Source organism: Geotrypetes seraphini, chromosome 10 (assembly GCF_902459505.1).
Source record: "Geotrypetes seraphini chromosome 10, aGeoSer1.1, whole genome shotgun sequence".
Lineage (NCBI taxonomy): Eukaryota > Metazoa > Chordata > Amphibia > Gymnophiona > Dermophiidae > Geotrypetes > Geotrypetes seraphini.
In genome coordinates, this window is record NC_047093.1 from 68,026,278 (window position 1) to 68,043,453 (window position 17,176).

Genomic DNA, 17,176 nt, shown 5'->3' on the forward strand with positions numbered 1-17,176 from the left:
CACTGATTAGAGAAAAAGCCAGGCCGATGATTGTTTCGTGGCAACTAACCATTGCTTCAGGGCCGTGACGCCAAAAGTTCAGGCTATTCTGCAATTATAAAAGATTCAAATAAAATCATACTCAATTCCCTGCTCAGAAATGAAAAAAAGGAACCAGAAAACTTTCCTTTACTCACGATTCGCAGATCTCAGCTGCTGCTTACCACCACAAATTCGAAGGCACTAACGCGAATCATGAGTAAAGGAAAAAACAAGAAGAAAAAAAATTCTGAACCAAATTTTTTTTTCTTGGTTTTTCCTCCTCTACAGGTGGGTGCGTCTTATGGACCGGTGCGTCTTATGGTCCAAAAACTACAGTAAATCTATAGATATGCATTAACGTAATATGGAAACAGGTTATATTTTGGAAAGTTGATTTCTAAAATGGGCATCTTTGGGTGTTCAACAGCTGTCCCTGAACACCTTGTCCTAATTAAAGATTTTGAAGTAGTGTCCTGATTTTATAGATGGTCAGTGCCACCTCTTTAAGCCGGCGGCTTTGCTAGAGGTCATTATGAAATATTTACGGGAATTGAAGCTTGAGGCCCTCAGACCTCTGCTTTCAGCCTTGAGGCACTCTAAGGCCCAGACCACATTTTTTCCCCTTTCGCATTCAGATATTACCAAAATACTGACAGAACTTTGGGAGACTCCTGAAGGCCCCTTGCGGGTTACCAGGACTATGACAAAGTTGTATCCGATGGCTCCAGATTTCAGTAACTGTTTATCTCACCTAAAGTAGATGCATTGGTAGCGCAAGTGACTAAATGTACTACACTGCCTATTGAAAGCAGAGTAATTTTAAAGGATGTGCAAGTCCACAGTATGGATTTAGTCCTCAAAAGGCAAATTGAGGCCCTGGCCTTGAGTCTGAAAACTGCGACTGCAGCTTTTGTTGCAAGTGCCTGCCATACCAGATTGTGTCAGCCCCTTTGGTGGAGGATGATGCATACTCTCAGTTCCTAATTTTGGGAGTGGATTATATAGCAGATGCTCTATATGAGTTATGCAAATATTATGAAACTAGTGTTTAAGCCCGTTACATTAACGGGTGCTAGAATAGATGTCTGTCTATCTTTTTTTTTTTTTTTTTTTCTTTGTCTCTCTCCCCTTGGACGCTATCTGTCATTCTTTCTGTCTGTGTCTCTCCCTGGCCCCCTGTCTGTCTGTCTTTCTGTCTCTGTCTCCCTGTCCCCTTGCCTGCTTGTATTTCTCTGTTGCGCCATGCCTGCCTGTCTCTCTGTGGCCCCCTTCCTATGTCCTTAGTGCCCTCAGTGCCTCCTTCCTATGTCCTTAGTGCCCTCAGTGCCTCCTTCCTATGCCCTTAGTGCCCCCAGTGCCACCTTCCTATGCCCTTAGTGCCCCCAGTGCCACCTTCCTATGTCCTTAATGTTCCATCCTATGTTCTTAGTGTCCTTAGTGCCCTCATTGCCTCCTATGTCCTTAGTTCCCCCAGTGCCTCCTCCCCGTGTCCTTAGTGCCCTCAGTGCCTCCTGTGTCCTTAGTGCCCTCACTATGTCCTTAGTGCCCCCAGTGCCTCCTTCCTAAGTCCCCCTCACTGCCTTTCAGACTTTATCCACCCCCACCTCCAAAGCCTGCTTGCCTGCCTCCCTCCCTCCCATCTCCCTGTACAGTATAGCCCTTGAACAGCATATTTCCATCTCCCCACTGCCACTACCGCTGCCGTGCAGCCGACCCCACTGACCCTCCCATCCGACCCTCCCACTGTAAGATGACCGACAAACCTCCTGGCTCCAGCGGCGTCCGCAGCATTCTAAATACGCTGCTTCGGGGCCTTCTACTGTCCTGATTTCCTCTGCTGCGTCCCCGATGATGTCATCAGGGACGCAACAGAGGAAATCAGAGCAGTAGAAGGCCCCGAAGCAGCGTATTTAGAATGCTGCGGACGCCGCTGGAGCCAGGAGGTTTGTCGGTCGTCTCGCGGTGGGAGGGTCAAAGGGGATTCGGATGCGGCGGGGAGGGGTGCGTGAGGGGGTGGGGCAACGATGACGAACAGCGGGCCTTACATTGAGTCAGGGCTGGAGGAGGGGAGTGGCCAGAGTGTTCCCTGCCGCGGCAGCAGGGATCCCAAAACCCTAAGTGCGCATGCGTGCTTAGGGTTTTATTATATAGGATAGTCACTCTGTAAAGTCAAAATGGAGTAACCTAAATATGGTACATATCAGCTCCTAATCGAACTCTGCTCAGAGACATGAAGGCAGATACCACTGCCTCACCACCCAATCATTGCAGTGTTCAATATGAGTTACAACTAGTGCCGGTGGTAATTACAGTAAAACCTTGGATTGCAAGTAACTTGGTTTGCAAGTGTTTTGCAAGTCAAGCAAAATATTTTATTAAATTTTAACTTGATATACAAGCACATACAGAATACACACATCACAACTGTGCCGATGGTTCTTCTCTCTCTGATGCTGCGGGAGTGTAGTGACTGTTCTAAATGAGAGAGGTCTTGCAATACAAGTACGTATAGTATTTTGTATTAAAGTTTTTGGGTTGTGGAGCGAATCGTCTGAGTTTCCATTATTTCTTATGGGGAAATTTGTTTTGATATACAAGCGCTTTGGATTACAAGCATGCTTCTGGAACGAATTATGCTTGCAAACCAAGGTTGACTGTAATTACATTTTCACAAGCCTCACAGGCTATAGAGTATACATCTTATGTTGATGACTTTAAGATGTACTAAAATTTATGAGACTTAACATTTTAAGTTCACTGGTTATGGCATGCCACGTTTCGGTACTGCTTCAGGAAACCGACATTAAACTTCAATTTAGTTTCAAACACAGTGCGTAGTTTCAAATACTATGCACGGGTTGACATTTTTGCCTCAAGTTTGCTTTCTTCTTAATGCTCCAATGGCGAACTTAAGGCAAAAATGTCAACCCGTGCATAGTATTTGAGACTACACCCTGTATTTGAAACTAAGTTGAAGTTTAGTGAGAATAGGCTGCCTGCTTGTCCTGGGTTAAAGCACAGTTACTTACCATAACAGTTGTTATCTAGGGACAGCAGGCAGCTATTCTCACAACCCACCCACCTCCCCTGGTTGGTTTCTCTGCTAGCTGTACTGAGGAGACTCGCCCTGTGCTGGGTGGGATGGCACTTGCGCATACGCGGTGTGGCTGACTCAAAACTTCTGAAGTTTCTACAAGCAAGTATGCTTGCGAGGCTGTCCGCATTGGGGCTCTGTGGATGATGTCACCCATATGTGAGAATAGCTGCCTGCTGTCCCTGGATAACAATTGTTACGGTAAGTAACTATGCTATATGATCATACCCAAGTCCAACTCCTTCAAACCTTAAACTGCACTGTTCCCACCAGGATTTTGCAGCCCAAATGTGTGACTCTGTATATTTCTAAAACTCTGCTAGTCCTAAAACCAGTGTTAGAACATCCAGCCCATCTGGCTTGCAGACTGGCACAGTTACTTGCTGTTAATCTCATATCACTAATCAACAGTATAGTAAGACCAACTGAAATCTCAAGAGAGAGAGCAAGAATTTTTTTTTTCAAAATAGCTTTTATGTTTTCAGTTTGTTTTTGGACTGAATTCCTCCCCCAAAGAATATGAAAATTTGTTGGGCATAATTTACTACAGGCTATTTGCATGAAAGCTTGTAATAGCTGTTAATAAATGACCCACAAAGTGTGTCTTCAATATGTGATGATTACTCTGGTTATATATATATAGAATTATAACAAAAGGAAGAAAGGGTGATGTGAGACAAGAAAATGTATCTCGAACCATGTAGTTCAGAGTCCCACGAACTTTATTTTGTTCCGGCACACTAACAGAGTAAATATTTTTCTGTGGCACACCCACAACCCTGCCTCGTTCTGCCCCCAGCCCTGTCCCATGTGAACCTGGGCCTCTGGAGGGCCTCTGAGCAAGTACGGATATCGACACAATGATGTTGCACGCATGCTCAGAAGCTCTCCAGGCATGGCCCCGAGCTCAGGGAAAACGAGACCAGGTTCATGTGGGGGAGGAGAGGCGCCGACGTTGGAAATCACACTCAGTATACATCATGTGTCCTTCAGTCCCTGGCGGCACACCTGGAATCTTGCCCCAGCACACATTTTGTGATTCATTGATGTAGTCTTATCTGTATACAACTTTCATTCATAAATCATCCGAGACTGAACATCCTGCTTTCCATGTGAAACATGATTCTATACAGTTAGGCCCATATTCTATAAATGGCGCCTAATTTAAGTGCAAAATGCTGTTTAAAAAAATAACATTAAAAAAATTGTAGGCGCCTACTGACTCCTAAAAGAAAAAAAAGGCGCATGCATCACGGCTACTGAGGTGCCTTATGATGCCCAATACCACTGTAGTCGTGGCTAACACCAGAAGTGCCATTAGGCATCGTTAAGTGCCTCCATAGCCACGATTCATGTGAAAAGTAGGCGCCAGAAATGTAGGCCTTGAAAACGCTGGCCTATATTTCTAGCACCTATCTTTCACAAAGCCTCTAGTCTACAAATGGCACCAGTGCAGGATTGTATTGCGATTGGTGGCTGTTTTATTAGGCGGCTAACAATACTTCACTGTTTGTGGAATCCAGCCCTTAATGAATAAGTTTCAGCATGCATGTAAGAACTTTCAGTTGCTGCCTCTGGTAACTTCCTCAAAGCTAGGATGCTTGGGTACATAGAGAGAGAATAGAAATAAAGGGAGATGATGCCCCCGTATAAAACTGGTAAGACCTTGTTAGATTATTTTACATAAGAACATACGAGTTGCTGCATTGTGAGTCTGTTTTTTTATCAGTTTTGTTATGCAATTTAATTTTGTTCATCAAGGCAAGATTCATTTACTGTAGCTTATTCCTATCCCAAAACTCACAAAGTACATAGAACATTGTGATGCTGTTGAAAAATTATTTACCAATTTAAAAAAATGTTTGCTAGAATAAGAGTATATGCTGTTCATGTAAAAGGCAAAATCAAGTTTGTGCAAAGTTTGTATTCACTTTGATAGTTTAACTATTAGTGATCTGCTAAGCTGAATGATTACTGTGCAGAAAAATGGAGGTCAGTTTCTCATCAGTTGATCTTCATTTCGTTAGTAATGATTGTGAAAAACAGCATGTCTGTGGCTTTGTTTTTGAAGGTTCAGATGATTTATCTGCAAAACTGTGGGATGTTAGCACTGGTCAATGCATATATGGCATCCAGACACACACATGTGCTGCTGTGAAATTTGACGAACTCAAGCTTGTAACGGGATCTTTTGACAATACAGTAGCTTGTTGGGATTGGATATCAGGGGCCAAAACGCAGCACTTCCGAGGACACACTGGTGCAGGTATGTTTACTGATGGCCAAGAAAGCTAACCTTTTTAATATGAAAAAGAAATGGCTCCAGTGACAAATTAAGAAATTTAATAATTGCCTTTATTCATGTTACTTTTATCCATGATTTCCAGTGTTACGAATAAAGGCCCCGATTCACTAAAGTCAGCGAACGTCGCTAAACCTGTTTTCACAGGTTTAGCAACGATCGCTGCTACCCACCTGATTCACTAAACAGCCCACTGTGTGCTTTTCCTCATTGCCCGATCCGATCCAACCCATGCAAATGAGTAAAACCCCATGCAAAATAGCCAAGTGATTGATTCACTAACTTGTCGGTAATTTACCGACAGGTCTGCTGGATTTTTGACAGGTGTGCCTGTTTTGGGGGGGGGGGGGTGTTTCCCACAGCCCAAATATTTTGCGTGTATTACACACGCAAAATATCTGCCCCGTAAAAAAAAAGAAAAAAAAAAGCAGGCAGACCTGTCAAAAAAAACCCCCCCCCCCCCGGCAAACGCATGCCCCCCAGGCATGCAGCGACCTACAAATGGCAGGAGAGATTCCCACTCTCTCTTGCCACCCGATGCTCTCCCCATCGCGCTGAAAAATATGGCAAGAGGGATGCCCAGTTCCTCCTGCCATCGGCACCATCTGCCCCTCCTCGTCCGCCTGTGCACCGAACACCCCCCTCCGCGTTGAAAAATCTGACAGGCACTCCCTCCTACCAATGCCCCCTCTCTTTCCCCCCTCTCCCCCCCCTCGAAACAAACGGAAGGAGGGATGCCCACTCCCTCCTGCCACTGAACACCAGCCACCGGATGCTCCCTCCCTCGTACCTTTAAGTTGTGAGCAAAACCCTCCTGCTCCTCCGGCCTCCTCCTGCGTAATGCGGGCCTTAGGCCCCGCCCCAGTGCATCATGTGATGCAAGGGGAGGAGCCTAAGGCCCTGATTGGCTCAGGTGCCTCAGGCCCCACCCAAGTGAGCAGCTCGAGGTGCCTGAGCCAATCAGGGCCTTAGACCCCTTCCCAAGCATCACATGATGCACCGGGGCAAGGCCTAGGGCCCGCATTGCAGCGGGAACAGGCTGGAGGAGCAGGAGGGTTTGACGGGGCACCCCTCCCGCTCCCATCTTAAAGGTACAGGAATGGGGGACCGACGGGGGGGTGGGGGTGGAGTGGCCTACCCGACTGCGGGTAATTTCCACCTGTCATTTCTTTTGGTTGAGGGGGCTTTTTTCTTTTTCTTTTTTAATTAGGCAGATATTTTGCATGTGTAATACAAGCAAAATATCTGTACTACTAAAAAGAAAAAAGAGAAAAAAAGCCAGCAGAAGCCCTGACAGAAGTGACAGGAGGCTGCTTCTCGTCACTACTGTCAAGATTCTGCACCGATTCAATCACTTACTGCACCGACTCAATCGCTCACTACAAACAAGATAGTGAATCAATCGCTCTTTGAAAATTGGATAGAGAATCAGCCAACAGCAATTGAATCGCTATCTTTAGTGAATCTGGGCCAATATTACATATTTATTTGTAGTGTTCATTTAGGCTTTGGGGGTAAACAAAGTAAATGTTAACCTAGGTTGCACAGGTACTGTATTTACTCGAATATAAGTTGTTCCGAATATAAGTCGAGACCCCCATTTTCCCCCAAAAAAGGAGGAAAAATGGTTGACTCGAATATAAGTCAGGCGGCTTAATATTCAAGTGTCCTGCCCTTCCAGGTTCTGCACTCAGCCCCCCTCCCTGCCAAGTTCTGCACCCAGCCTCCTTCCCTGCACTCAGTCCCATTCCCTAACAGGCTGTGAACCAAGCCCCCCTCCCTACTAGGCTCTGAACACTGTCTCACCTTCCTTCCCTGTACCGTCGTCCCCCTAAAAAGAGTCAACCTCATCATTGATGTCACAATGGCTTGATTGTCCCGTACTCCCCTCTGCCCTCTAACCCAGCCAGCAGATTAACCCTTCCCCTTAACTCAAACCACCTACTGGTAGGTCGGTACAGGAGGGATCCTCCCGTTTCCTATCCCGGCCGACACTAATAATTACCGCCCTCCCTCGCGTACCTGTTCCCTGGTGGTCCAGCATGTATCCCGTGCTGAAATCCTCCTTTGTAAAGGTAATAGGCAGTGGCGCACCCAGGACGGCACGCAGGAGCAAGCTTTTCTTGCTGCCGGCCGGCCCTGCACCGTTCCTTGATAGGCTGCTGCGAGAACCGCAAATCCCATGAAAACTTGAGGCAGCCTATCAAGGAGCGGTGCAGGGCCGGCCAGCATCACGAAAAGCTCGCTTCTGTGTGCCAGCCCAGGTGCGCCTCTGGCTACTACATTTATAATCTTCGGGAGGATTTCAGCGTGGGATACAAGCTGGACCAGAAACGCGAGGGAGGGTGGTAATTATTAGTGTCGGCCATGGCAGGAAACGAGAGGAATCCCTCCTGTCCCGGTCTAAGGCAGGCCTGCAGAAAGTCCGGGAGGGATTCGTGTGGTCACCTGAATATAAACCGGGACCCCCATTTTTGGGCCAATTCTTTGGCCCAAAAATCCCGGTTTATATTTGAGTATATACGGTAAGTCAAGAGAATAAAAAAAATCTAGTGTATGCTGTTCCTTTTCTCATCATCTAGATTTATTATTATTTGTTTTTAAATTTAAAATATTTGTAACCCATGCAAACTACAATTCTCAGAAGGGAACATATTAGACATATATATGGGAATATAATGGCATGTTTTTAAGGACTTTTTAGTACCTATATAGAAAATAATAGAAGTTTGAGCATTAGTCTATCAAACATCTTTTTAAAAATATTCTTAATTTGGAAGTCTGAGACATTTCAGGAGCTTGCAAAGAAGCTTTTGAATTTTGGTTTTAATCTAGTGCACATTGTTTTAGAAATCTCTCCTGTGACATACAGGCTGTTGACCTTTTTTTATGGATATCCATAGTAAATATGCATATGTTGGAGGCTTGGGTATATTTTGAAGTCCTCATTTTTTTAGATATTTGCAAAAAAAAGTTTATTAGTTATAATGAGAAAAGCATTATCCCAGGACAAGCAGGCTGCATATTCTCACTGATGGGTGACGGCACCGACGGAGCCCCGGTACGGACACATTACAGTGAATTGCACTCTAAGAACTTAGAGAGTTCTGGCTAGCCTGCACCGCGCATGCGCGAGCACCTTCCCGCCCGACGTAGGCGCACGGTCCCTCAGTTTCTTAATTTCCGCGGAGCTAAGAAGTCGCGTTTCAACGGCTGTTGATAATTTTTCTTTTCTCTGCCTTCCCGCTCTCGGGTTTTTCTGACTTTCTAGTCAGTTTCTTCTTTTCTTTTATCGTTAGTAAAAAATATATGTATATAACCAACTGAACGTTTATAGTTTATTTAATTTTTTCTTTACCGTTGTCAGTAGGGCTTGGTGGGGCCTTATGGATGGCCATTTTGGTTTCTCCCCACTTCATGGCTCTTGTTCTGTGCAGGTTTTTCCTGCTCAATTTTCCTCCATGCAGTTGTTTTAAGAACATAAGCAGTGCCTCTGCTGGGTCAGACCAGAGGTCCATCATGCCCAGCAGTCCGCTCATGCAGCGGCCCATCAGGTCCAGGACCTGTATAGTGATTCTTTGTTGTGGAACTTGTCTTCACCGACATCCTTCTGTGATTTTAGCGTTGTCGGGACCTCAGCATGGCCAATTTTTTTCTTCTTTGCTTTTTTCCTCTTCAGCGCATTTTCATGTGGATTCTTCAGAAGCAGTTTTCTGTCGGCCCCGCCAGGAATCCGGCACCAGCTGGCATCAGTGATCCGGTGCCCAGTGTACTTCCGGCACCGCTCCTCCAGTCCGCGCTGACTTTGATGAGCCCGATCCTACTCTTGGTAAGTTGGTGCTCCTTTCTTCCTTGGGCTCCAGGTCTTTGTAGCAGTGAGTCTAATCCTGCCGACCTTAGTCATTGTAGCAGTGTCGAGTCCTGCCGACCTCTTTTCAGCCCCATCTCTGGCTCCGCTTCGATGTCGATGAAGGCCTTGATACGGGCATGCTCATCTTGGAAGCGTGGAGTTACACTGATGGTACCGGTCATGGGCCAAGGGTACCGGTGTCATATATGTTTACTCTAAATATTCAATACACCTAACTATTCTCCCTTCTACCTATTTTAAATTTTATTGTTAACCGGTCAGATATTCGTTTTATGATCGGGATATTAAAAACTAATAAACTTGAAACTTGAAACTTATTTTCTTTCTACTCTGAAGCGACACCAATGGTACCGGTGTTCTTTTCTTTCTTCTCCAGAGTGACACCAATGGTACCGGTCATAGACCAAGGGTACCGGTGTTCTTTTCTTTCTTCTCCGGAGTGACACCAATGGTACCGGTCATGGACCAAGGGTACCGGTGTCATTTTATTTTCTGCTCCTTTAGCGATGTGTGCCTTGATACCAGCATTTTCATCTCTGGAGTGTAGCACGATGGTACCGGTGCTGCATCCATTGGTACCGGTGCTTTCTTTTCCTCAGTGTTTCTTTCATGTCCACGACTTCTGTCGGCATCGGCATGTTTCACTGTACCTGTTGACTCCTGTGTCGATCTCAACATCTATGCTTGATGTCGACGTCTATGATCGGTGTCGACCTGTATGATTGATGTCGGCACCCATGTCGATGTTGACATCTGTGATCCATGTCAACATCTACATCGACACCCATGTCGATATGTCGGAGCTCTTTTCTTGACTTCGACATGTTAAACTGTGTTTCCTTACCAACAGCAGCAGATGAATCCAGAGACCAATGGGATAGCCCACATCTACCAGCAGGTGGAGATAGAGAAACTGATTAACAGGTGGTCCTATTGGCTGGCACTCCTCCTGTATCATCAGTATGCTCTATTTCCCAGCAGGGGAAGGTCGCTATTCCACTAGCTCCTGGATTCTGGCAGTAACTGAAAACTTATTACTCCTGTTGAGGTTTTCTCTTCAGTGAGTTATCAGTGCTATTTCTCCTGTTGAGGTTTCCTCTTCAGTGAGACAGGGGTGTCCGGCTGAACGGTGCCGGCTTTAGGGGTTACACCTGGGTCCCCCCAGGACCCTGCCTCACCCTCCCTCCGATGATAGAGGGTTTGACTGAGTTCCTATTTTTCTTCTTTCCCTTAAAAAAAAAAAAAAAAGGACTCCATAGTTTCTGAATGGTTATTCTGTCCTCATGGTGCTGAGCAACTGGCGTTTACCGGCATCTACCAGCACTTACGGGCCCTGACCACTGTTTGTGAGTATGCTTCTTTTGGTTTGCGGGTGCTTCAGTCGCGGATGTGTGTTTTTTAGGGACGTTTGGTGTCCTGTGCGGTGTTATTTTTATTTGGCGCGCTGGGGCTTGTGAGCTGTCGCGGTGGTGAGGCTGTTTCGGGTGCTGGTGACCTCCGAGCTCTTTTTGGACTGGGAATTTACAGTAGCTCGGGACCCTCCGGGTGTGTGGCTGGAGGTAGTAGTGGCTATGTTTTTGCCGCGTGCCAGGGGCACGCACTTTTTCCTTGGCACTAGTGGTGGAACCTCTGAGTTGGAGAAGGAATGGGGTCGGAGGACCTAGGCCGTTCCTGCTCACGGAAGGCGCGCTCACTGGTTGGTTCCATGGGTGGTGGCTTCGCGGCGGTTGCGGCTCTCACATTGACTGAAGGAAACAGGGTTTAAAGCCTGCGTGTTTTCTTCTGCTGGGGAAGCTCCGCCGCGGTTTCTGTTATGTTCTGGAGGTGGCGGGGCGCCGGATATGTAATTTTCCAACAGTTGAGGGGCTCAGTTTTCCCGCGCTCAGGTGAAGCGCGCTTGGAATCCTCCATTGTTGGTGGTGCCACAGCGGGTTGGCTGTTTTTTCCACTGGCTGCTTTGAGCGGGTGCCGCGGCCTCACGGTTGCATTTCCCAGGTGAGCGCAGAACACACTTGCGATCCTCCGTTATCAGCTGCACTGCAGCGTGTAGTCTTTTATTTCACTAGGCCTCCCTAGTGTTTGAGTTTCACACGTGGAGGTGGTGCAGCCCCATTTTGATGTGATGCCACGCTTGGGGACTTGGTGAGTGTTTATTTGCTGCACTTCTAGTTACTGGGTGGCCATGCATCTTAGGCCTGGGAGCATATTGGAGGGAGACCTCAGTTTCTGCTCCTCTGCCCAGTTCAGCTTTTCTCTGCACAGGGTGGCCAGAAGATGCTTTGCTGCAGGATGCTGTTTGCAGCTAGAGATTACCTGGTACTTGGTGGGGGTTTCTCTTTCTTTCTTTCTCTTAGGATCTCCCTAAAGAGAGCATAGGCATACTTGAATGTTTTCTTTTCGCTTCTCTGTGCAGTGCTTTGTGTGTGTGGTTGCGTTATAGCATTAATTCCGGTTCTGCTGTTAAGTTTATCTGTTGGGGTGCAGTTGGGAGCGCAGTAGCACTTCTTTTTTTCATGTAGGCAGGGCTGTATTTATTTCTAAGGCAGCGGAGCCTCTGTGGGGCACAGCCTGTTGCACGAGGTCTTACCACTGCCATTTTCTCATGGCAGCTCTGGACAGACTTGGCAGGGAGCGTTCTACAGCTACTTCTGGCCATGGGTGAGTCACTTAACTTCTATAAGCCCAACTCCTTGTCTGCCTCTGTTAAACTTTATGTAATCTATTGCTTCTTTTGTGTAATCCGCCTTGAACCGCAAGGTGTTGGCAGACTAGAACTCACTTATGTAATGTAATGTTAATGAAACGATGCGTGTTTCGCTCACATGGCATGGAGTTAGTACTGGTTTTTTTTTTGGTTCCAGTATGCTCCTCTTTTCCTTGCGAACCTGGATTTTTCTTAGGAGGGTGCTCGGGCCGCTGTTATTTAATATATTCATAAATGATCTAGAAACAGGGACGAAGTGTGAGATAATAAAATTTGCAGTTGACACCAAACTATTTAGGGGAGCTCGGACTAAAGAGGACTGTGAGGAATTGCAAAGAGACTTGAACAAACTAGGGGAATGGGCGACAAAATGGCAAATGAAGTTCAGCGTTGAGAAATGTGGGAAGCAGAAACCCGAGGTACAACTATACGATGATTGGGATGTTATTGAATGAGAGTACCCAAGAGAGGGACTTGGGGGTAATGGTGGACAGGTCAATGAAGCCGACGGCACAGTGCGCAGCGGCTGCTAAGAGAGCGAATAGAATGCTAGGTATAATCAAGAAGGGTATTACAACCAGGACAAAAGAAGTTATCCTGCCGCTGTATCAGGCGATGGTGCGCCCACACCTGGAATACTGCGTCCAGTTTTGGTCGCCATACCTTAAGAAGGATATGGCGTTACTTGAGAGAGTTCAGAGAAGAGCGACATGTCTGATAAAAGGGATGGAAAACCTTTCATACGCTGAGAGATTGGAGAAACTGGGTCTCTTTTCCCTGGAGAAGAGGAGACTTAGAGGGGATATGATAGAGACTTATAAGATCATGAGGGGCATAGAGAGAGTAGAGAGGGACAGATTCTTCAAACTTTCAAAAAATAAAAGAACAAGAGGGCATTCGGAAAAGTTGAAAGGGGACAGTTTCAATACAAATGCCAGGAAGTTCTTCTTTACCCAATGTATGGTGGACACTTGGAATGCGCTTCCAGAAGACGTTATAGGGTAGAATACAGTACTGGGATTTAAGAGAGGATTGGACATTTTCCTGCTGGAAAAGGGAATAGAAGGGTATACCGTATTTTCACGCATATAACACACGCGTTATACACGATTTTACAAACCAAGTATAACCATGCGCGGTATACAAATTTTTTTTTTCAGTGCGATCCGGCATCCCCCCTGCGAACCGGCATCCTCCCCCCCCCCGCTCGCATCACCTCCCTCCCCTGCGATCCTACATCCCCCCAGCACTGCAAAGACATCGGTCGCTTACCCGATTGGGCTCCGGCACCAGCACCAATGCACAGGACGTGCCAGTGCCCGAAGATCCTCCCTCGGGCTGGGCTGGGCGGTGCGAGGGAGATCCTCCCTCTTCCCTGTGCCGGGCTGCGCAAATGCTCAAAGCCCAGTCCAGCCCGGCACAGGGAAGAGGGAGGATCTCCCTCACACCGCCCAGCCCAGCCCAACGAGGGAGGATCTTCGGGCACTGGCACGTCCTGTGCATTGGTGCTGGTGCCGGTGTCCAATCGGGTAAGCGACCGATGTCTTTGCGGTGCTGGGTGGGATGTAGGATCGCGGGGGAAGGGGGTGACGCGAGCGGGGGGGAGGATGCCGGTTCGCAGGCCAGAAGAGGGAGTAAGCGGGAGTGGTGGGAGGAGGTTATAGCAGCATGCGCGTGCTATATAAAAATTTTTTTTACACAGATGGTTTGGACCCGCGCGCTATACGCGTATGCGTGTTATACACGGATGCGCGTTATATGCGTGAAAATACGGTAAATAGAGGATTACTGCTCAGGTCCTGGACCTGTTGGGCCGCCGCGTGAGCGGACTGCTGGGCAAGATGGACCTCAGGTCTGACCCAGCAGAGGCATTGCTTATGTTCTTATGGGTGCCTTGCTTCTTGCAGATCCTGCAGTTCTCCTCCTGCTGTTCAAGGGCCTTCTGCACTTCATTCTGAGGGGATCTTGACTCCTTCCCATGGCTCTTCTGGCGTTCTCTTGAGGGGGAAGACACCAGATTGTCAGGTCGAGGGCTGTGACCTTTTTTCAGGATACTTCCAACTTAGCATCCTCCAGTTTCCGGTTCGTCCTTGGAGTTTCTCTGTTTTGTGTATCCCTTTTTTTTTTTTCCGGTGTTACTGGTCCTCAGGGCAGTTCTTGTAGTTCTTCGGGAACTGAGGGTCGTTGTTCCACTTACTGCATGGTGCCCAATGCAGGAGCATTGGGCTGACTGGGACTACTGAATTGGTTTCTCGGTTGCACGTTTCTGCAGAATATCTGGGAGACTATTTCCATTTTTACTATGGAATCCGAATTGTCATTTGGTTTGCTTGCCTCTCTTGGTGCAGTGCTTTTGATTTTGCCACTCGCCTTTCGCCTGCCTATGGCTTCACATACATTTTAGTACATGGGGGCAGTGGTAACGTTTTGGCACTACCAGGCGATTCACCTACTTTCTTCCTGACTGGCTGCTTGATTGGGTCGTTGTCCATTCTGGCCGTTTGACTGCCCCATTAAGGGTGGCTTCTTTTCTTCAGTTCTTTGAGCGGGCATCTTCGCATTTGCACGGCGCTCTTTTCTCCTGTCTGATTTCTAGATATGTCAGGAAGCTGTTTTTATCCATATGGGAGAGTAAAGTGTTTCTTCCCTGTGACTAGGGTGATGGGTTCCGGTCTCAGGTTTGCATTCTTCGGTCACTATGACCAGAAGTATGGGATTCTGTACAGGTCATGGATCTATGTTGCAGACTTCACCAGGGACTTCAGCTTCCTTTCCCATTTTAACGCTTCAGCAGTCGCTTTTATTCTGGTGGTTCCCAGTGTCTCAGGGCTCCCATTGTTTGGTAGGCTCCTCAAGCATTGCTCTGTGTGAGTTAGTGGCTCGGTGTGATTCCTCCTTTCGCAGGCGTGTTTCGGTCTTGCTGGACTGGCTCCTGGTCACCTTTCATCCCGGGCTGGCGGGTTGTGGGGCTCGGTGCCTTCCATACTCAGATCCACGAGTCTGGGCTCCAGAGGCAACTGAGTACTCGCTCCTTCTTCTACTCGGGCGCATAGTCAGGCTGCCGTTTCTGGAGCTACAGACCATTCTTCCGGTATGACGTTGAAGGACCTTTCAGTCAGTATTATGCTGGTGGTATTTCTCTACAGCCTGGGCAGTAGGTGCTGTACTCAGTTGGCAGGTCACGTCTTGGTTCAACTTCAATGGGTGGACCCTCTTCTGTTGGCCAATCATTTTAAGGGTCGGGAACAGGTTTGGATTGACTTTCTCTCCGTGATATCTGAGCCTGGCTCCTTTATTATATGTGACGGTGTACAGCGCTGTGTACGCTATGGAACGTGTAGGGGTTGGTAATAGTGAATTCTTCTACATCCTGGATATTGTGAATTTTGTCTCAGGCGTTCCAGCTCTTTGAATGGCATTGAGATCTCCGGGAACTAGACCTCAGAGCCTCATCTCGAAATTTTAGGCTTCCTGGATTCTTTGGCAGGCCCGGGCCTGGGAGTCAGAGGGGGTAGCAGCGTGGCTTCTTTCTCGCCTCTGGTTTCTCTTTTTTTTTTTTTTCAGTGTTTTCCCCTGGTGGATGATAACTTGGATTGGCCTTCTCGCACTCGCTTTCGAGCCGCAGTATTTGTGAATCCTTTGGTTTGGCTGCGCCATCCGTGCTATGCGGATCTGCTGGTATCTCCGGATTTGCTCACCTAGGGTTCGATCACCATGGTTATTCGTACTACTCTGGTATTACGGCATCTACTCTGTCCTCAAGTCCTCCTTCCTTGCACTGTCAATCCAGTGTTATGCATATAATTGAGCAAGGAGGATAGGGCTCTCTCCTGTTGAGTCAGGAGGCCCTACTCTTATGGACTTGAGAAACAACTTGCTATCTGCTCTTGCTACTATGCATGGGGACCTGAATTTCCTGGCAGACAATCTCAGCAGGATTCTTTAATCTCCCTCATGGACTTTCCATTTTACAACTCTCTAGTCCAGTGGACTTGTTGGCAACTTCTCACCAGTTGCTCCAGGTTTTTGCTCCAGACTTTACTCCCTTCTTTGTCTAGCAACAGATGTTTTCTCCTGGATTGTACGGGCACGTTTCTATATGCATTCCCTCCACTTCTTCTCCTATTGAACATTTTGTTCAAGCTCAAGAGAGAAGTAGCTACCATGTTTTTCTTTACTTCTTGGTGGCCCAGACTACATGGGCTCTCCCTTCTTCTTCAATGCAGTTTTTGGGAGTCCTTCCTTATTCTTCTTTTCCTACTCGGTTCTCTCCAACTTAGGAATCTTTCATTTATTCCAATCTTCATTGGTTTTTCCTCGGGCTGTGTCCATTTCATTTACATCTTTCTCAGCCCGTTTGTTAATTCCTGGATGTCTCCAGGACACTAGCCACTCAACCATGTTATTATCAAAAGTGGTTTTGTTTTTTTCCTGGTGTCTTTTTTATCTGCATGTTCCACCTTTCTAGCCGGTGGAATTGATCTTGCCTTATTTCTCTCAGACTTCTTTTCCATGCTATTGCATTTTTTCCCTTTGTAAGGCAAAGGTCAACCTCTTCTGCTTATCCTCTGGTTTCTAGATTCATGACAGGGTTTTTTTTAATGTGTATAGCCACACCTCATACCTTCTCCTTTCATTTGGGCTGTAGCCTTTACTACTGAGTTTCCTGGTTTATGATGGAATTTTTTCCCTGTGAAACCATCTCTACAGTCTCCTCATGTCGTCTGAGCACTTCCTGTAGTTCCTTCCTGTTTGTTTATGCTACCTTTTGTACCAATGGCATCAGCTCAACTTAAGTTTCTTGCCTGGAAAGTGGATTTCTTATTACTCTCACCTCTGCCAGGAGGGTTGGTGAGTTACATGCATTACTAGCAGATTCATCCTTCACAGTTTTTCATCATGACAAGGTGGTTCTGTGTACATGTCCGAAGTTTCTTCTACAATTTTCATCTCACTCAGTCAGTTCTTCTGTCTTTGTTTTTTCCTCCACCTCATTCTCCTACGGGAGCTCTTGCTTTATATACTCTGGAATGTAAGCGGTTTATTGTCCTCCTTAATTCACTGGTCAAAGCCCTAACTTTTCTTTTCATTCAACCCAGTTTGGGTATCCTATATTCATGAGAACGATTTTCACCTGGCTGATTGCCTGCCTTTCGTTCTGCTATACTCAGAATGGACTGGCAC

General features: G+C 46.9%; 1 protein-coding gene across 3 annotated transcripts in view; it reads left to right on the forward strand.

The window, feature by feature from the left end:
* Positions 1-17,176, forward strand: part of FBXW2 (F-box and WD repeat domain containing 2) — a 64,007-nt gene that overhangs the window by 15,881 nt on the left and 30,950 nt on the right. For all 3 annotated transcript variants that reach the window (XM_033961046.1, XM_033961044.1, XM_033961045.1), the window contains exon 3: positions 5,187-5,381. In XM_033961046.1, coding sequence (XP_033816937.1) covers positions 5,187-5,381 — 195 coding nt within the window. The remainder of the gene's footprint in view (positions 1-5,186; positions 5,382-17,176) is intronic.